This window comes from Schistocerca gregaria, chromosome 4 (assembly GCF_023897955.1).
Source record: "Schistocerca gregaria isolate iqSchGreg1 chromosome 4, iqSchGreg1.2, whole genome shotgun sequence".
NCBI classification, from domain to species: Eukaryota; Metazoa; Arthropoda; class Insecta; order Orthoptera; family Acrididae; genus Schistocerca; species Schistocerca gregaria.
In genome coordinates this window covers 275,408,483-275,430,112 of record NC_064923.1, presented here as the reverse complement: position 1 = coordinate 275,430,112, position 21,630 = coordinate 275,408,483, and the positions used below count along the sequence as shown (strand labels likewise).

At 40.5% G+C, this 21,630-nt stretch overlaps 1 protein-coding gene across 3 annotated transcripts in view; it reads right to left on the bottom strand.

Annotated features, from left to right (window-relative positions):
• The window catches only part of LOC126266943 (uncharacterized), a 54,534-nt gene that overhangs the window by 23,067 nt on the left and 9,837 nt on the right, over positions 1 to 21,630 (bottom strand). For all 3 annotated transcript variants that reach the window (XM_049971645.1, XM_049971642.1, XM_049971643.1), the window contains exons 2-3: positions 3,082 to 3,387; positions 1,952 to 2,308 (exon numbers count right to left, since the gene is read on the bottom strand). In XM_049971645.1, the coding sequence (XP_049827602.1) occupies positions 1,952 to 2,308; positions 3,082 to 3,387 (663 nt within the window). The remainder of the gene's footprint in view (positions 1 to 1,951; positions 2,309 to 3,081; positions 3,388 to 21,630) is intronic.

Below are 21,630 nucleotides of genomic sequence, written 5' to 3'. Positions count from 1 at the left end.
ACTCACCTGATCAGAAGTCTTGTTCCTCCTGCCACCGAACTTCACTAATTCCCACTATATCTAACTTTAACCTATCCATTTCCCTTTTTAAATTTTCTAACCTACCTGCCCGATTAAGGGATCTGACATTCAACGCTCCGATCCGTAGAATGCCTGTTTTCTTTCTACTGATAACGACGTCCTCTTGAGTAGTCCCCGCCCGAGGATCCGAATGGGGGACTATTTTACCTCCGGAATATCTTACCCAAGAGGACGCCATCATCATTTAACCATACAGTAAAGCTGCATGCCCACATGAAAAATTACGGCTGTAGTTTCCCCTTGCTTTCAGCCGTTTGCAGTACCAGTACAGCAAGGCCGTTTTGGTTAGTGTCGCAAGGCCAGATCAGTCAATCATCCAGACTGTCGCCCCTGCAACTACTGAAAAGGCTGCTACCCCTCTTCAGGAACCACAAGTTTGTCTGGACTCTCAACAGATACCCCTCCGTTGTGGTTGCACCTACGGTACGGCCATCTGTATTGCTGAGGCACGCAAGCCTCACCACCAACGGCAAGGTACATGGTTCATGGGGGTAGGTGGATTCATTTATGAAATAATAATCAAAATTAATGGTGTTAGAGAAACTAGTAGAAATTTATTTATTAAAAAAGTTTGTAAACCCTTTGGAATATGGTTATTTCCACAGTGTGTGAGAGTCGTAAGCAAGCCTCTGATGCGATTGGACGTATTTTTGTGCGAACAATGTAATTTTAGCTTCGTTAATAAGAAAAATCAAAATACTGTATGATATACTAAAATGTTAAACAATATATTTACATGAAAAAAAATGCTGCAACAACAATCTTCTGATTTATTTAGTTCACACCAATTATGAGGACCTTATGTGAGATTTTTTAGCTTCAAGAATCAGACCCCTAGACAAGAACAAATGGAGCCACCTCAACATGACAAGCTAAGTAAACTAGAAAGTTTATTGTAATCTTTGCTCCCCTCATTACTTAATATGGACAATAGATGGAAGTAGAAAGGAGGGGGGAGATTACAACCTTCCCACAACATTTTCTATGTATTCTTTCCAATTTAAGTTGTTCATAATTGTAGTTCCTAGGTATTTAGTTGAATTTAAGGCCTTCAGATTTGACTGATTTATCGTGTAACCAAAGTTTAACGAACTCCTTTTAGGACTCATGTAGATAGCGCACACTTTTAATTATTTCTCTTTTTCGCTCTGTGAGATACTGAGTTAAAAGTCCCATGAAAATAAACTTGCACATTGTAAATAAATCAGGGTCTGTAAATTTTCCCTTATTTTCAGTGTATAATATAAGATACCACATTCATAAACAGTGATCACACTCCAACACATAAAAATTGGCTGTTCAGAAAGTGATGCTCAACCCCCCCCCCCACATACACACACACTGTGGCTCTGTAATTCTAACCATGGCATACTTTCCTTAAATATCATGTTCCTTTCGCTGTGGCACAACGATGTATAGCTTGTCCACGATAAGTTGACAATTCCTGTGGTGGCTATTGAGAACAGTAGGTGGAATGCATTACCCCCACATTAGGATGACTGAGGGGAGAGAAGTGGTGAGTAGAAGGCAGTGTCAGCTGTTTCCCACAGGACTGGCAACATTACCCATAACAATACCTACAGTACTACTTTGTGTCTAGGGGAAGCGTAATGTTGGTAGTACTCTGAGACATATGAATATCTTTCAAACAGTGACAATTTTCTCTGCTTTTGGCAGCATCAGTAAAATCATCATGTTAGTGTGGACAAGCTGTACATTAACATCATTGTGTTAAGTAAACAGAGTACAACATATTTTACAGACTGAAGATATCTAAACAATCACAAAAACCTCCATAAACGAAATCTGTTAAATGCTGGAATTAACACGTAAGTGAGTTTCATAAAAATTCAACACTGTAATATCATACCTGCCTATCCGTAAGTCTGAAGTGGAATGTCTGTGGTGTATTATTTGGTCGTTGTAGATGTCGTATAATTAATGTTCCTGAAACATCAGCACTCACACCAGTACTTAGAGGCAATACTGAAACTGCTGTATCTGATGAATGAATCAGGGCAGCTGCTAGAAGAGATGTCAGTGTGTCTGCACCTGCAGTGTGTGTGAGAACTGCCATGGATGCCAATTTTAGAGAACGAAGACGGCTCAAGAAACTTATTACTTGCTTCAAATCCCAGCCGATATCAAGCAGCACACTTACATCATCCAATATTAGGCTCAAGTGAGATATACCAGAAACTTGTGCTGCTGAAATGACCTTAATTATCTGTGAAGAAAAATACATAACTTCAGAACTAACTAAAAAAAATTATGATATGTTACCAATATCAATACCAATGTAAACAGAGTACCAGTGATGTTAAAAAGCAAAATCAATTTGAATGAAACTGATTTAAGGGTCCTATTTCTTAATTCTGTAATTTCTTGACTTAATGCTTATACATCTTCAGCTGTAACACAATTGCTGTAGTTAAAATGCTGCAAGTAAATAATGAGAATTTTCAGGATGCCAATGCAATACTGAAGTGCAATTGTCTGCTACCCACTGTTCAATATATAAAAAAAAAAATATTAACTGTCTCTGTGTTACTGTTATTAGATTTTTCTTCTTCTGGTGAAGAATAATTACTCCCATGCACTCTAGAATGTAAAAAGCCTAGAAGGGAAGAAGGACACACAATGAAACAAAATAACAGTTCCATGGGTTGAGAGGGTATTAATGTTATTTCAGTAATTACAAAATAGAGTCAGATTTACAAAGAATTTAGCATTTTGCATCCACAATATCTGGAAACTAAAAAAATTTCTACTATTTCCTCAAAAATTGTGTGTGTTGTTGTATTTCTCTCATCCTCCATTCTTCTTAATTGTTTATGAAGTACCTAGTCTGAAATGTACTTTTGACACATCTTAAATGATGATGATGATGATGATGATGATGATGGTGGTGGTGGTGGTGGTAATAATAATAAATAATGACAGAAAACATTGTATCCCTAGTAAAATGAATATATAGGAACAATATGATGTATATGATACCTGTGAGAAAAGGTCATCAGGAGAGCAACCTGAAATGCAGCCCAGCTGTGATAGGGCATCAACGAAATATAAAGCCGCATGTGTTTCTGGTTTGGGGACACCAAGACGTGCCAACACGTTACGGTGGTGCACTGGGGTATGCATCAAGCACACAAGGCAAACAGCACGATCTCCTGACAGCAAGTCTCGTGCAGCCAGACAGTCCAGTACTGTGCATCCTGATCCATCAGAGCCATGTTTCTCTACTACAGCTGTTAAACATTCAGAAACTTCTGGGCCTAGTACTGCACAGACGTCAGCTGACATCTGCAAAGAATGAATACATTTGTCCATAAATCCTCCAAAAATGTGAATGAATTATATTTATAAGAGATTAATAATATGTAACAATAATAGTCATAAAAAGCACTTTCTCACAAATGAACTTCTTAAGGTAGTTACACATTATTTATGTCTTTGGTCTCTGAAATTCTCCTTTTAAGACTCTTACCTGTCAGGTAACTCAGCCAGTGTTAGAACACACAACATGGCAATGAGGCCAAAAATGTTCAAACCACTTACAACAAATCTGTAGTAACAAAATGGTTGTGTTAGACCAAGAGGCATTTTTTTGCTGCCTGGAGCAGCATAACACAAACTTTTAATGATGGTGTCAATGAGAGTGAATATAAGTTGCCTTTCACAGCTATTGTCATTGGGTAAGAATATTGCGAAGGAAGAGTCCAAGCAACAACATGCCACCTGGGAACATCCCAGTAATAAGCAATTGGGGTCCAATAGGGGCCAGTTCTGGGACCTGTCCTACGTCTGCTGTGTGTAAATAACCTGGCTGATAAAATACATGATGAAACCACAGTAATCTTTGTAGATGTCACTGATATTCTAATTAAATCACACAATGAGGAAAATCTGCAGGAGACTGCAAAATTGGTTGTGGATAGTTTAGTGCAGTGGTTCAGGACCAATAGGCTCATCATACATTCTGAAAAAACTATGATATTTAACTTTCACACCACATAAAACCACCATCCTGCAAATCCTGTCTTCACCATTCAAGGAAAAAATGTCTTAATTGTGAGGCCTACAAAATTTTAGGCCTACATATTAAAGAGGATTTGAAAAGGGAGACACGTCTCAACAATCTAAATAAAAAAAACTGAATACACTTAACATGTAATGTTAGAAGTCTCACTGTAAATACAAACTGTTCATGGTAGTATACAGTCGCTACTGATGTATGGAATAATTTTTGGGGGGAATTCCTCAATTCATAAAAAAATTTAAAATACAGAAAAAGAATGTCTGAGTGATAAAGAAAGCTAAATGCAAGGATTCATTAGACCCTATTTCAAAAGTCTTAAAATACTGTCTCTGCCTTGTTTGTATATATATGAAATAGTAGTTTTTAGAAAGGAAGCACCTTAAGAAAAGAAAAATCTTTAAATATCTTTGAGTTACACACACATGAAATTAAGCAGAAGCTTACCTACACACAAACACAGTAAGTAAGAACTTATACAAAAGAGTACTGCACCATGCAGGAATTATGTTATATATACCACATGCCTTCTTACTTAAAACACATACTCTTTTCTGGAGTTTAAATACTCAGTCTACATGAGATTTGGAAGCCTCGCCCCACAATGCACGACCATATGCCAGAAATGAATGTATTAAAGCAGAATACATCATCCTCATTGTTTAGGTACTGACATATGGAGCTATCCTTCTTAAAACATATAGGCTAGATGATATCCTTGCACATACAATGTTAATTTGTTGTATCCATAGTTTGGAAGGTAGGAGACGAGGTACTGGCAGAAGTAAAGCTGTGAGTACTGGGCGTGAGTCGTGCTTCGGTAGCTCAGTTGGTAGAGCACTTGCCTGCGAAAGGCAAAGCTCCCGAGTTCGAGTCTCGGTCGGGCACACAGTTTTAATCTGCCAGTAAGTTTCATATCAGCGCACACTCCGCTGCAGAGTGAAAATCTCATTCTGTATCCATAGTAGTTTGTTATCTATGTATATACCTAGGAATTTACACTCACTGCAGATTTTCCCTAGAATATTACTATCTTGAGAATCAATACAAGTTTGCAAATCACCAACATTGAAGGGGATTGTATTTGTTTTTTGTAAGTTGACTTTTAGAGTGTCATTTTCAAACTTTTCCTTTGCAATATCTATAAATTTTTTTACCTCTATGCTGAGATTAAGAATATCATTTCCCCAACAAAGGCCCGAAGTGTCATCTGCATACATTGTAATGAAGGTATCGCTTTTTACTATCTTTGGAAAGTCATTGACGTAACATATAAAAAGGAAGGAAACACTTATTGATCCCTGAGGCACACCAAATTTAATATTCTTGACCCTTGATGTATAACTTTTTAATGTTTCTCCATTATTGTGTGAGACTGAGGTACAGTGTCTCCAGATTTTATTTATTTATTTATTTTATTTTTTTTAAATATGGTATGATGAGGTGCAATACTTTTCCACTTCTGCCATCTATGACCAGTTTTGACAGAAGTACCTTATGATCAACCCTATCAAAAGACTTTGATAGGTCTAGGAAAACTCCAGCTACTTGCATGCCTTCATAAATTTTGCCAAGAACTCTCAGCATAAATTGAATTGATGCAGTCATGGTGCTACGGCCACATCTTTTGCAGATGATGCAATTATCTATGAGGAAATTTAATCAGGGAAAAGCTGTAGCCCTATCTGAAAAGCATTGGAGGCAGAGAGGTGCGGAGATATATGTGGCGCCAGATAAACAACCAGAAGTTCCAAAATATCCTTATTATGACTCCCTGCTGTGGTTCAATACAGGCAATTGCAGCAATGCTGATGCATTCAGCATCTTCTAGTGTGTGTCATCCAGCAATGCTAACAAACTGTGGCTTTGGCTGAGCAGTGGTGCGTGATGCAGCTGCCTCTGTCAGTGATGACTCTGGTTATGGTGGCCATGGCTAGCTATGGCTGCGAGTGTTTTGGTGAAACAGCTCTGTCCAGCAGGTGGTGGGCAGGTAACACAATTGCCATAACCCACTGCTCTGTGTGGATGACTGGCAAACTCTTTCCCAGGGCCACTGCTGGCCTGATGTGATGGTCCGTGGTTTCTGTCGCAGAGTCGAACTGGGGTCCATGATCAGCATTCCGGATGGCACCTCAAGTGTCACAGCCCCACGGTTCTCTACATCAACATCTAAGTGATTACTCTGCTATTCACAATAAAGTGCCTGGCAGAGGGTTCAATGAACCACCTTCATGCTGTCTCTCTACCGTTCCACTCTCGAAAGGCACGTGGAAAAAACGAGCACTTAAAATTTTTCTGTGTGTGCCCTGATTTCTCTTATTTTATCGTGATGATCATTTCTCCCTATGTAGGTGGGTGCCAACAGAATGTTTTCACAATCGGAGGAGAAAACTGGTTATTGAAATTTGATCAGAAGATCCCGTCACAACGAAAAACGCCTTTGTTTTAATGATTGCCACTCCGATCCACATACACTCCTGGAAATTGAAATAAGAACACCGTGAATTCATTGTCCCAGGAAGGGAAAACTTTATTGACACATTCCCGGGGTCAGATACATCACATGATCACACTGACAGAACCACAGGCACATAGACACAGGCAACAGAGCACGCATAATGTCGGCACTAGTACAGTGTATATCCACCTTTCGCAGCAACGCAGGCTGCTATTCTCCCATGGAGACGATCGTAGAGATGCTGGATGTAGTCCTGTGGAACGGCTTGCCATGCCATTTCCACCTGGCGCCTCAGTTGGACCAGCGTTCGCGCTGGACGTGCAGACCGCGTGAGAAGACGCTTCATCCAGTCCCAAACATACTCAATGGGAGACAGATCCGGAGATCTTGCTGGCCAGGGTAGTTGACTTACACCTTCTAGAGCACGTTGGGTGGCACGGGATAAATGCGGACGTGCATTGTCCTGTTGGAACAGCAAGTTCCCTTGCCGGTCTAGGAATGGTAGAATGATGGGTTCGATGACGATTTGGATTTACCGTGCACTATTCAGTGTCCCCTTGACGATCACCAGAGGTGTACGGCCAGTGTAGGAGATCGCTCCCCACACCATGATGCCAGGTGTTGGCCCTGTGTGCCTCGGTCGTATGCAGTCCTGATTGTGGCGCTCACCTGCACGGTGCCAAACACGCATACGACCATCATTGGCACCAAGGCAGAAGCGACTCTCATCGCTGAAGACGACACGTCTCCATTCGTCCCTCCATTCACGCCTGTCGCGACACCACTGGAGGCGGGCTGCACGATGTTGGGGCGTGAGCGGAAGACGGCCTAACGGTGTGTGGGACCGTAGCCCAGCTTCAAGGAGATGGTTGCGAATGGTCCTCGCCGATACCCCAGGAGCAACAGTGTCCCTAATTTGCTGGGAAGTGGCGGTGCGGTCCCCTACGGCACTGCGTAGGATCCTACGATCTTGGCGTGCATCCGTGCGTCGCTGCGGTCCGGTCCCAGGTCGACGGGCACGTGCACCTTCCGCCGACCACTGGCGACAACATCGATGTACTGTGGAGACCTCACGCCCCACGTGTTGAGCAATTCGGCGGTACGTCCACCCGGCCTCCCGCATGCCCACTATACGCCCTCGCTCAAAGTCCGTCAACTGCACATACGGTTCACGTCCACACTGTCGCGGCATGCTACCAGTGTTAAAGACTGCGATGGAACTCCGTATGCCACGGCAAACTGGCTGACACTGACGGCGGCGGTGCACAAATGCTGCGCAGCTAGCGCCATTCGACGGCCAACACCGCGGTTCCTGGTGTGTCTGCTGTGCCGTGCGTGTGATCATTGCTTGTACAGTCCTCTCACAGTGTCCGGAGCAAGTATGGTGGGTCTGACACACTGGTGTCAATGTGTTCTTTTTTCCATTTCCAGGAGTGTACAATGTCTGTGACACTATCTCCACTATTTCGCAATAATACAAAATGAGCTGCCCTTCTTTGTACTTTTTCGATGTCATCCGTCAGTCCCACCTGATGCGGATCCCACACCGCACAGCAATACTCCAGAATAGGGTGGACAAGCGTAGTGTAAGCAGTCTCTTTACCTGTTGCACTTTCTAAATGTTCTGCCGATGAATCGCAGTCTTTGGTTTGCTCTACACACAATATTATCTATGTGATCATTCCAATTTAGGTTATTTGTAATTGTAACCCCTAAGTATTTAGTTGGATTTACGGCCCTCAGATTTGTGTGACTTAGCACATAATCGAAAGTTAGCTGATTTCTTTTAGTACTCACGTGAATAAATTCATACTTTTCTTTATTCAGGGTCAATTGCGCATTTTTCACCATACAGATATCTTATCTAAATCATTTTGCAAGTCGTTTTGATCATATGATGACTTAACAGGATGGTAAATGACAGCATCATCTGCAAACAATCTAAGATGGCTACTCAGATTGTCTCCTATGTCATTAATATACAGCTCTGGTCCATCTTTTCCCAAGATTAATCATTACATTCTCTTGAGCACTACTTCACCCAAGCTCCTTCAGTTCATTTTAGCTTAACTTACAATTTTAGTTCACTTTACTGCCACCGAGCCTCTCGGAATCCAATCATTCTGGATCCATACTTCACTCCGTTTACATGCAGACAAGGGCTAAGCTTAGTAGAGTTGAGTGTCACTGCAGTACCTGATGTAATTATGGTTTATGTTGTTTCTCTTTGGTACTGGTTCTCCCTGTATTGATCTACATGCTGTCAATGTCTCCACAGAGACTTATCCTTCCCGCTTGTTAATGAGTTTGTCTATGGATTGAATTAACTCAGGTCCTAAGGTCTAGTTCAGCATTGTCGGATTCACAGCTGGTAACATGTCCATAGGTTTCTCTTACCAATACAATTGAGGCTGTGAAAGGCTCAGATGGGTTATTCACAAAATTGTAGCTGATAGAGGGAAATTTGGGCTCACCATTTCACATATGTCCCATTTATCTACAATCCTCTTCCATCTAGCTCTTACTTTTCACAGCTATGAGCTTCCCCTGTTTGAAACAAGTGGCTACTACTTTGATGACAATCAGTAGCATGGTTATGGTCCACACTATCTTGTCTCCTGACAGACCTAACCCTCCCCCTACAGTCCCCTGCTGCCCCGAAGCATTTCATCTCGCCTGCACTATACCTTATGCTATACTTATTTCTAACAAATACAAAACATAAATCTACTAGTTTATTTAGTAAATACAGTAGTGGTCACTTATAAGTTGTTGCTTTCTATTTTTATATGACTGGTTTCAATATAGTACAAAGATCATCATCAGAGCTACATTCCTCAGTGGTAGTAGGAATTGATGGCATGGAGCAGGCCTGTCCAAGCTAGCATGGAGAACACACCAGCACAGATGGGACTGCTCCCTGCCAGCAATTCCTACTATCACCAAGAAATGTAGATCTGATGATGAATTCTGCAGTATATCGAAACGAGTTATCTAAAAATAAAAAGTAACAACTTATATGCAGCAACAGCTGTGGTTAATAAATAAATTATAATATTATTAGATCACTGTTTTCCTGGAACAATGTTCCAAAATATTTTAAAAATTATAAATCTGTTCTTATCTCCTAGGCCTTAATGCATATGGACTACTACTTATTGGTTCATCTAAACCTTCTCACTTGCTCTTCTGCACCTTCTTTTTCACTTTTCCCATCTGGTCCAAATCCATAATTCATGGAATAACTTCAGGACCCCCTCAAAATAGTTTCAAATGTCTCACGTGTACAATTGTCATCCTCACTGGCAATTGAATCTTCATGTTCACTGGCAACATCGTTTCCACAGCTTGATATGTCCCCCGACACTTTGAAAATGTTGTTTTGTCTTCCCCTCTGGAGTATAATAAATCGATAACATTACCTACTGGCCAACCTTGTATTGCACTATTTTCGCTGTATGGCTCACTGCTTCTTTTTGCTTTTCTAGCACCTTGGTATTAGCCTTGGGCACTCTGTTCCATATGTTCCATATGTCCTCTCTTACCTTTCTTGTTTCTAACATGATGAATGGTGATGGTATCTTATGACCATATACTACTTCATATGGTGACTATTCATTGTGTGCTATTCAGAGTTGTATGCTGTGACCACATACCTTAAATAAACATCTCAATTGGAATGTGTGTGTTCACTTAATATCCTAGCATCTTCCGTATAGGTCTATGCACTCTTTCTGTTCTTCCACAAGCTTATACTATTCCTCTAACAAATCCATCATAAAGCTGGTTCCCTGTTCCTTCACTATAGTCTCAGGTATGCCAAAATTCAGTATTCAATTGTTTATAAGTGTTTGCACCATTGTTGCTGCCTATAGGTTGGGCATCACAACCATTTCCACTCATCACAAAAAGGGTCTATAATTGTGAGTATGTACTTATTCCCTGAAAGTGTTTTACTGAAAGGACCTAAAACATCAGTCTCAAGCAAATGAAATGGTGCTAATGCTTCAGGTAACCCCTGGAATGGTACTCTCATCCAACACAAATCTGCTCTCTATGTGCACTGTTGCAGTTCCATACATATTGGCCCATGCTTGACTTTCTATTCTTCCACAACTATCTATCCACTACTCTCCTTTTGGTAGACCTACATCTCCTATGACTTGTTAACATGTGTCTCCTGTAATACTCTATTCCTCAACTTAGCTAACACAATTACTTTCCTACTTAATACATCTGCATGCCCATGTTTTTTTCCCTTCTTTAGGTTTGACCTCAAAATCAAACTCACTCAATCATACTGCCCATCGAGTCAACCTAGTACAACTTACTTCAACCCCAGCAACTATTTCAATGCTGCATTATCCGTTATCACTCAAATTTGAAGTAGGTCATTCCATAGAAGAGGCTCAATCTTATTCCCATTGTGTTGTAATTCTTCTCTGCTGTCTTCATTTGCCTTGAAGAATTGCATACCAGGGCCCTCTACAATCTATTCCTTGAGACAACACACAACCAAGTGCAAAGTTGGACATGTCACACAACAGAATGATTCCTTATTGAAATTTTGAAACACCAAGATCAGACTAAATGTCAAGGCTTCTTTCAGTTTCTTAAAAGCACATTGACAATTCTTTGACCAAACAAAGTTTGAACCTTTCTTTAGCCATTGTGTCAACTGTCTGGCAACACCTGCAAATCCTTTTACAAATCTGCTCTAATAATTCGCGACTCCAAGAAACGATTGTACTTACTTCGCCAATTCAGATACAGAAAATGTATGTATGGCTTTAACCAAACTCGGGTCTGTCCTGACTCCATCCTTAATAATTATGTGACCAAGGTATGCCACCTCTTCCAACACAAAATTACATTTCTCTGTAATTAAGGTTATATTCACAGCTCTCAATCTCAGGAACACTTCCCTTAGGCATTGTATGTACTGCTCCTTATCACTAACAAAAATTATTATATCATCAAGATACACCATTATCTGACAGTTTCAGGGCTCTGAAAACCAACTGATAACCTTTGAAGTGCCGCAAGAGGGTTCTTCAATCCAAAAGGCATCCTCCTGAATTGATAATGTTCCAAGGGTGAAGAAAAGGTTTTTTGGTCAGTACTCCAGTGTGACTTCTAGCTGACTGTAGACACTCCTTGCGTCCACAGTTGACAAATACTTGCACTGGTCTAAAGAGTCTATGGTTTCCGTAATGTTCGGCAAAGGGTAAGCAGCTGTTCCAGTCCTGGCATTCAGGTGTTGATAATCTCTCAATTCCAACAGTCATTCTCCTTTAGGCACTTCACTTTCCAGTGCAATGAAGTTTAAATGGTGTTTTGCGACAATATATGTTCGTCACCCTTTGTGCGCCACTATTCCTCCTCCAGGATATCTACATTAGTAATAAACAACCCCTTTGTTAACCTTAAACCCTTGGCACTAAGATTATCCACAAACACAGGTACCATTTTTCATTATTTACCTCCTGCATGCGTACAACACTTCTTTTCACTAAGCAACCCATCTGATCCAATACTTCATTCACTTCCATCGGTTCTACCACACACAACATCCCTACCAATAAGTTAGACTCAAAATTAACCCAAACTGATTTCCTAGTATACTTAGGTACACAACTGTTTGAAATGAATCTTAGTGTGATTGCTTGTGGTTTAAATGGTTTGTCATACTCAACAGACTCACCTCACGATAATGCTGCAGTGGTAGAAGCCCCTCCCAACTGAAACATATTTCCATCAAGCTCCACCTTGTGTTGCTTAAGACAGATTTTAGCACAATGCTGACGCAAGAAATCCAATGCCAGAATCGTGCCACGGCCCTCACTCATGTGGCATAGTCTCTACTCATTATCTGAACAGAACTGTACCCAAGCAAAAATCTATGCCCACAAATCCCAACGATGTGACATGTCTATCCCCTACTCCACACAGTCTATACTGTGGTGGGCTTCGTTGCTTATGTTCCACCAGATCTCCACTGTCAACCAACATGTGTCCATGTGTCCTAGAAATATCCTGCAGTTCTCCTTCCATACTATTCCTCTGACAACACAATTCACCTGTAGCATCTAATTTTAAGGGGGACGCACATACGTGAACCTCGGGTTCCCACTGACATTTAATGTCTGCCTCTTTCCCGGTGCCCTAACTCTGAAATTACCATTACCATTATGCTGACCTCTACCTCCTTTTCAACTGTTCTGCGGCTTGCGATACTGCTTCTGTACACGCTGCATCTATCCACATCTAAAACACTTTATATTGGCAGAAAACACTGTCTGTCTGGCCTGCAATCTGGCTGACACATCAAACTCTTCACATTCTACTACCAATCTGATACCTGTATGTAAATCAATCAGAACCCGTCTGTACAGTCCTACACGTTGCGCAACCCTCTTAAAAATGCTCCAAGTGCCCTCCATTCAGCCTCCCGTGAAACCACTTCATTTTCCTCGGCGTTCTGCCCCTACTCATATGTGCAGCCATTAATCTTTCTTATTCTATCTGAAAATTCTTCAACTGATGCTTCTTTGTTACCATGCCCAACTGTTCCCTAAAATGTCTGTTTTGGTTTGTATATTTTTGGACCAACCCCTTTCTACACTCTTGAAATGTTCCAGGTCCTTCCCGAGCCTCCATATAACCAGTATAAGCTTTTGCTTCTCCAGTTAATTTTAATTTTGCTATCGTCACAAGTTCTGTGTCACACCTCCCCTCCATCTCTGCCACATTCGTAAGATCCTCCACAAATGCTTGCACATCCCTAGTCGATTTACCTGAGAAGGAAGCAACTAAACTTGCAGATGCCAAATCTATATTTCACTGTGGTGACTGTGCTTTTACCAGACTATGTAACTCTCTATTAACTACTGTCAATTGTGATACATTTTCCAATATTATATCAACTTCCTCCGATTCTGATATTATCTGCATTCCTGATTCTGCCAAATGTTTGCCCTTATTGGAACTCATTTTGAAACACAAATAATTGCAAGAGACACAAATTAAAATACATTAACTTAATTGTCACTTTTAATCATGAACCAATTTGATTCTCGGCACTGTCTAGTCACATGACCATAACAATTACATGTGAAACACATTACTCACACTGGTTCTGTACAAGGTGCTTAATGATCTTACAAGTTACATTGTATACATCTGATACGTACTACACAATTGTGCCCCCCTCCCCCAATTACCTGTAAAGTGCAACAAATCTACTGGCCCCTTCCTTTTAACAAAATTCACCACACAAAGAGCACAGCAGTCAAGCTTCTTTTCCGACCAAGTCACTGTAATGACAACAATTAAACTTCTTGACCCACTGTACTATAGGCTGTATGTTCAGATGCGCTGAAAAGGTGATGTCAATATTCTGACACCAGTTGTAATAGAAGGTGCCAAGAGGGGTAGGGGGATGCCGTTGAGTGCTAAACAAACAGCAAGACGTTCCACAATGTCTTTTTATGGCTGCCCACTGTGTTTCAGTGCAGGCACTGGCAGTATGGCTGTGAAATCCAACAGCTTCCTGTGTGTTCATTCACCAATGCTGACAGGGGTGGCACTGGCTGAGCAGTGGTGTGTGACGCAACTGCCTCTGTTGTCAGCAATGACTCTGGCCCCAGCAAGCTAAGGCCATGACTAGCGTCATCAGCATGGTCCAGCAGGCAGTGGGTGGGTGACATAACAGCTGTGACCCACTGCTCTGTGTTGATGGCCTGTAAACCGTTTCCCCAAACCGGTGCTGGTTCAATGCAGCAGCAGCTCTAGCCCCCACGGTTTCAGAGCAGATTGCCCTCTTGTGATGTACAGATATTGTATTAGTGTGTGTGTGTGTGTGTGTGTGTGTGTGTGTGTGTGTGTGCGCGCGCGCGCGCGCAATACCATTATTAACTCATGATGCCTGACATACCTCTTGTATTAAACACTGAAAATTCCTAACAATGGAAGGAAGGTAGGAAGAATAGAAGTAACATGCTCCAAATGTATGAAACTGTCATTAATACTTTGAGTTTATTAAGTGCACTATTGAATCAATTTAGCTTCCACACTGTCATATTCCTGATGCAAGATTCTTAATTTGTAAAAAGAGAAAATCTACACGAGTTCTCTGTTTTGTATTTTTAATTTGATTTCTTCACATTTTAAGTACAGTTTCTTAGTACATTTTACATTGTCAAAACCCATCATTATATAGGAATAATAAATTGTTGAACAAAAAAGAGAAGCAATGAAGTGATTGACAATCAGCTTGTCCCTAGTTCGTGCAGTAATTTCTTCACAAATTCTAGCTTGGAAGTCTAAGCACATTTCCAGTTAATTTTGAGACATTTCTTTTAACAAACCTACACCTGTTTTCCTTCACTACACTGAGGTGCACATATATGGATGGTGGTAGTACTGCATGCACAAGGCATAAAATGGCAGTGCACTGGCAGAGCTGTCATTTGTACTCCGGTGATTCACATGAAAAGGTTTCCGATGTGAATATTGCTGCATGACAGAAATTAACAGACTCTGAATGAGGAATGGTACCTGAAGCTAGATATGTGGGACATTCTGTTTCAGTTATCATTAGGGAATTCAATATTCCCTGGTAAACAGTGTCTAGGGTGTGCCGAGAAGATCAAATTTCAGACATTGCCTCTCACCAGGAACAACACACTTAACAACCGAGAGCAGCGTTGTTTGTACAGAGCTGTCAGTGCTAACAGACAAGCAACAATTTGTGAAATAGCCGCAGAATCAATTTGGGACATACGACTAATATATCCGATAGCACAGTGCAGAATAATATGGCATTAATGGGCTATGGCAGCAGATGACCAGTGTGAGTGCCTTTGCTAATAGCATATCACTGCCGGACCTCATCTGGGCCCATGACCATATTGGTTGGACTAAATGATGGAAAACCATGGTCTGGTCAGATGAGTCCTGATTTCAGTTGGTAAGAGCTGATGGTAGTGTTCAAATGTGGCACAGACCCAGAAAGCCATTAATCCAAGTTGCGAACAATGCACTGTGCAAGCTGGTGAAGGCTCCATAATGGTGTGGGCTGTGTTTACAGGAAATGGACTGGGCCCCTGGCCCGATCATTGATTGGCAATTGTTGTGTTTGGCTACTTGGAGACTGTATGAAACCATTCATGAACAAACAAACGATGTGCCATGTCACTGGGCCACAATTGTTCGCGACTGATCTGAAGAACATTCACGACAATTTGAGCAAATGATCTGGCCATCCAGATCGCCTTTCATGAAACCTATAAAACATTTATGGGACACAATTGAGATGTCAATTCATGCACAAAAACCTGCATCAGCAATACTTTCACATTTATGAATGACTACAGAGGCAGCATAGCTCAGTATTTTTGCTGGGAACTTCCAACAGCTTTTTGAGTCCATGTCACACTGAGCTGCTGCACTACATCCAGCAAAAGGAGGTACAACATGATACCAGGAGATATCCCATGACTTTCGTCATTTCAGTGTATAATGGCTAAAACTGAGCAAAGTCTGTATTGCTAGCAACTTTGCATCAATGAAGTATTAACCATTCATAATCTTGGAATAACTGTATGAGGAGAAATACTGATCACTCATCACAGTCATAATGACAAAATCCTATTTGAAGCAGCAGTTACCCACTATTGACAGGAAAATGTTTAGTGTTGTAAAGTAAATCAACTGCATAAATCGGCAGAATTAGGAATTTTCCAGAAGAAAACATGTCAATATGCACCTGCTGTGGTTAATTAAGGGAGAATAAATGAAGACAGCAATAAATTAACTTGGCTGTGACAGAATTTGACTACCAGATCTTCCGACTATGAGTTTTATGGCTTATGTCCGTCACATCATTTGGTAAGTGGAAAGTTAAGTTGCAAATGCCCAGAATTGATTGAACACAATGCACTCAGCTGTGAAAGAGTCACAAAAGCCTTCTACATATCTATGAATAGTAAAATAAGTTATCCTAACACGGTTTACTGGTAACAGAGAAATAATCTGAGGCAGAGCCCTAGCTCACTCTTGGTGCAGCTGAGGCAAGAACCAATCAACCGTACCCTTGATGAAGGAACCATTATAAGCTTTGTTAGTCATGATGTCAGAAAACCACAGGATACCTGAATCAAGGTGGTAAAGTTACAATTTTGGTCTTGTACCTGCTGATAATCCAATGATTATTTTACTGTTGTGCTATGAATAAGCTGTGTCTTTCTTCTGTTATAGTTGCTAGACGTAAAGTCACTTCTTCTGTACCAGTACTTCAATCATCTACTTATTTTTAAGGCCTGTAAAATTGTTGCACTAGTTTGAGATTTACTAATTTCTAACATCAAGTCAAATGTAGAAAAAAATTCAAGGCATCACACACAGGGTGAACCACTACTACAGCAGCTCAAGGGTTGCACCTAAAAAAGTTACTTAGAGGAGAACTGTCACTGGAAACTGATGCAAGATAGTGAAAGCAATTTTTTTTATCAAACCAACAATGCTTCAACCCACCTTGATAGCTTAAGTTTAACACTATATTGTCAAAAATGGACAAATTAAAAATATATTGTAGTGTTATGACTATAATCTTTATCATATAAAAACCATAAGGTATGTAGCATCCTTGACTAGTAATCAAAAACCTAACAGCCATGACCATTAATAAATGTAAGGTATAATTTAAAAGTCACCATAGCCAGTTTTAAATTTAAAATTCTTATTTCAGCTCTTTTTTGTTGAGGACTATTTTCTGGTCATGCAGTCATGTGTTGCCACGGTGCATGTTACAGAGAGACACAATCAGCACATATGGAGCACAAATGCACCTTACACCACAATGTATTCTGAAGTGAAATCCACTAACATGTATCTGTGTCAGGAATGATGTAATAAGCACCAAATAATTTTGAGGGCACCACACACTGTTACATAGACTCACAATTTATGATTCAACAAAAAAGTCTACACAAGCATCTGAATATGAATGTTTAAATCCCAATCGAGTTGCACTGGCTTTTATTAAAAAGCTTTGTACATTACTTACGACTGGTTGTTATTTTTAAATTATAATGCTTATACTACTTGTAAGATAACCTGTTTTCACATATTTCCTTATTTCTTCATTTTCAGCTGTAGCAATGGTCACCTGGTATAAACTACTTTAAGCTACCTGCAAGAACCACTGCCTCAAACTGTCTGCAATCAGAACACACAAAGATGAAAGGCAAATGATCTATGAGACCACACATATTTTACATGAACTGTATTGCAGTTTTGGCCAGTATTTTATGACTCTCCCTCAAAACAAATGCTAAATCCAAACACCTTGTCATTATTAACTTTGAAGATACTGCTGCTATTACTTAAGGAATGAAGAACAACACATGCACATTATTTCAACAGGAAAACTTGGAGGACACAAGTCTCACTGTACTATTGTGAAGATTATACCAGTTCTGATATGATGGGATATTAAAAGTATTTATACAAATAGTGAAATGAGCTTCACTCAAACCAACAAGAAACATGTCACTGGTTATGAAGCTCTCCATGCATGTGATGTATTCTCATCGTTTCATGTCTTGTTACGTGCCCTGCTATGCACCAGAGCTGCTTGTCTTCGGGAAATATAGTAACTTTAGTTTCCCCTTGCTTTCAGCCATTTGCGGTACCAACATAGCACAGTCATTTTTGTTAATGTTACACTGCCAGATCAGACAATATGACAGACTGCAACTACTGAAAAGGCTGCTGCCCCACTTCAGGAACCATATTTTAGTCTGGTCTCTATACAGACACCTGTCCAATATAACAGAACCTGTGGAACCATATTGCTGAGGCATGCAGCCACCTCATCTCAGCAAGTTCCATGGCTAATGAAGAATTACAAATGAAATGAAACTAGTAGTAATGTAAGGAAGATAGCTGGACTGGACGCACAAATCTTTGTGTTCTTTACACAGTTGAAATTTCAAGGCTGAGGCAGCCACTGTTTTTGTGCAGCATGGGGCCAAAGTTGAAGAAAAATCAATCCCAATGATTTTCAAACAAAGTATACTGAGTGCCCTTTAGAAATTCCACAGAGAAGTTACATGTTATCAATTGTACTGAATTACAGCATTTACTTGCAAGTATTCTGGAAGTTATTAAAATGTAAACAGGTCTACAAAAGATTCTGCATCAGTTCTGTACAACCATATTGTTAAATTTTATCACCTTCTAAATTTCTACTTTTTATTTTATTTCTATAGAAAGGGCAAGTGTTTTTGCACAAGAAAACGTTTGTTTTGTTTTAAAGCCCCTCTGCTCATTCCAATGGCACATATTGCCAAGGTTGATGTGACTGTGCAGTTTGCTGGAAAACTCTTACATATCCTCCATACAGACCCAGTAGTTTTTACAGGCCTGAAGAAAAACACTTGCTTCGGACTGAAGAGGTACATGCCTCTGTATAATCATCATTCCATGAAGGCATTGACCGTCTTGTCTCATGGTTGGATAAATGCTTTAACAATTATGGCAATTACTTTTTAAATTATAACCAGTTTGCTATTTTTTTCATCCATCTCATTTTCATCTGACTTCCCCTTATATTCCATGTCACGACAGAAAACGTGGGGTATGGATCCTTAATGGCTTTACATACCTACTGCATGCTGCTGCGACCTCACTCAGATTATGCCTGCATGTTGTATGGCATGATCTCCAAGCAGCTGCTGCAGACACTCAACACAAAGTTCTGCAGCTGCATAGGAGCTCTTGGATCCACCCCGATGAAAACAATGGCAGCACTCTTTTAGTACATTGATAATAACTCAGCAGAAAATTTATTCTGAAATGCCTACAAAGCTTTTGGGATGTGTTGAGAAACAAAATCTTCGACCATACAGTGCAATGCTACATCATTTCTGGATAAATACAAGGACGAGTCAAATGAAAACCTTAAATTTTTTTTCCCCGCCATGAACCATGGACCTTGCCATTGGTGGGGAGGCTTGCGTGCCTCAGCGATATAGGTAGCCGTACCGTAGGTGCAACCACAACGGAGGGATGTCTGTTGAGAGGCCAGACAAACACTTGGTTCCTGAGGAGGGGCAGCAGCCTTTTCAGTAGTTGCAGGGGCAACAGTCTGGATAATTGACTGATCTGGCCTTGTAACACTAACCAAAACAGCCTCGCTGTGCTGGTACCCGCAAACGGTTGAAAGCAAGGGGAAACTACGGCCGTAATTTTTCCTGAGGGCATGCAGCTTTACTGTATGATTAAATGATGATGGCGTCTTCTTGCGTAAAATATTCCGGAGGTAAAATAGTCCCCCATTCGGATCTCCGGGCGGGGACTACTCTGCAGGATGTCGTTATCAGGAGAAAGAAAACTGGCGTTCTATGGATCGGAGTGTGGAATGTCAGATCCCTTAATCAGGCAGGTAGGTTAGAAAATTTAGAAAGGGAAATGGATAGGTTAAAGTTGGATATAGTGGGAATTAGTGAAGTTCGTTGGCAGGAGTAACAAGACTTTAGGTAAGGTGAACACAGGGTTATAAATACAAAATCAAATAAGGGTAATGCAGGAGTAGGTTTAACAATGAATAAAAACATAGGAGTGCAGGTAAGCTACTACAAACAGCATAGTGAATGCATTATTGTGGCCAAGATAGACACAAAGTCCATGCCTACTACAGTAGTACAAGTTTATATGCCAACTAGCTCTGCAGATGATGAAGAAATTCACGAAATGTACGATGAGATAAAAGAAATTATTCAGGTAGTGAAGGTAGATGAAAATTTAATAGTCATGGGTGACTGGAATTCGGTTGTAGGAAAAGGGAGAGAAGGAAACGTAGTGGGTGAATATGGATTGGGGCTAAGAGGAAGCCGCCTGGCAGAATTTTGCACGGAGCACAACTTAATCATAGCTAACACTTGCTTCAAGAATCATAAAAGAAGGTTGTATACATGGAAGAAGCTTGGAGATACTGACAGATTTCAGATAGAATATATAATGGTAAGACAGAGATTTAGGAACCAGGTTTTAAATTTTAAGACATTTCCAGGGGCAGATGTGGACCCTGACCACAATCTACTGGTTATTAACTGTAGATTAAAACTGAAGAAACTGCAAAAAGGTGGGAATTTAAGGAGATGGGACCTGGATAAACTGACTAAACCAGAGGTTGTACAGAGTTTCAGGGAGAGCGTAAGGGAACAAATGGCAGGAATGGGGGAAAGAAATACAGTAGAAGAAGAATGGGTAGCTTTGAGGGATGAAATAGTGAAGGCAGCAGAGGATCAAGTAGGTAAAAAGACGAGGGCTGGTAGAAATCCTTGGGTAACAGAAGAAATATTGAATTTAATTGATGGAAGGAGAAAATATAAAAATGCAGTAAATGAAGCAGGCAAAAAGGAATACAAACGTCTCAAAAATGAGATCGACAGGAAGTGCAAAATGGCTAAGGAGGGATGGCTAGAGGACAAATGTAAGATTGTAGAGGCTTATCTCACTAGGGGTAAGATAGATACAGCCTACAGGAAAATTAAAGAGACCTTTGGAGAAAAGAGAACCACTTGTATGAATATTAAGAGCTCAGGTGGAACCCAGTTCTAAGCAAAGAAGGGAAAGCAGAAAGGTGGAAGGAGTATATAGAGGGTCTATACAGTCTATACCAGGGCGATGTACTTGAGGACAATATTATGGAAATGGAAGAGGATGTAGATGAAGACGAAATGGGAGATACGATACTGTGTGAAAAGTTTGACAGAGCACTGAAAGACCTGAGCCACAAAAAGGTCCTGAGAGTAGACAACATTCCATTAGAACTACTAACAGCCTTGGGAGAGCCAGTCCTGACAAAACTCTACTATCTGGTGAGCAAGATGTATGAGACAGGTGAAATACCCTCAGACTTCAAGAAGAATATAACAATTCCAATCCCAAAGAAAGCAGGTGTTGATAGGTGTGAAAATTACCGAACTATCAGTTTAATAAGTCACGGCTGCCAAATACTAATGCGAATTCTTTACAGACGAAT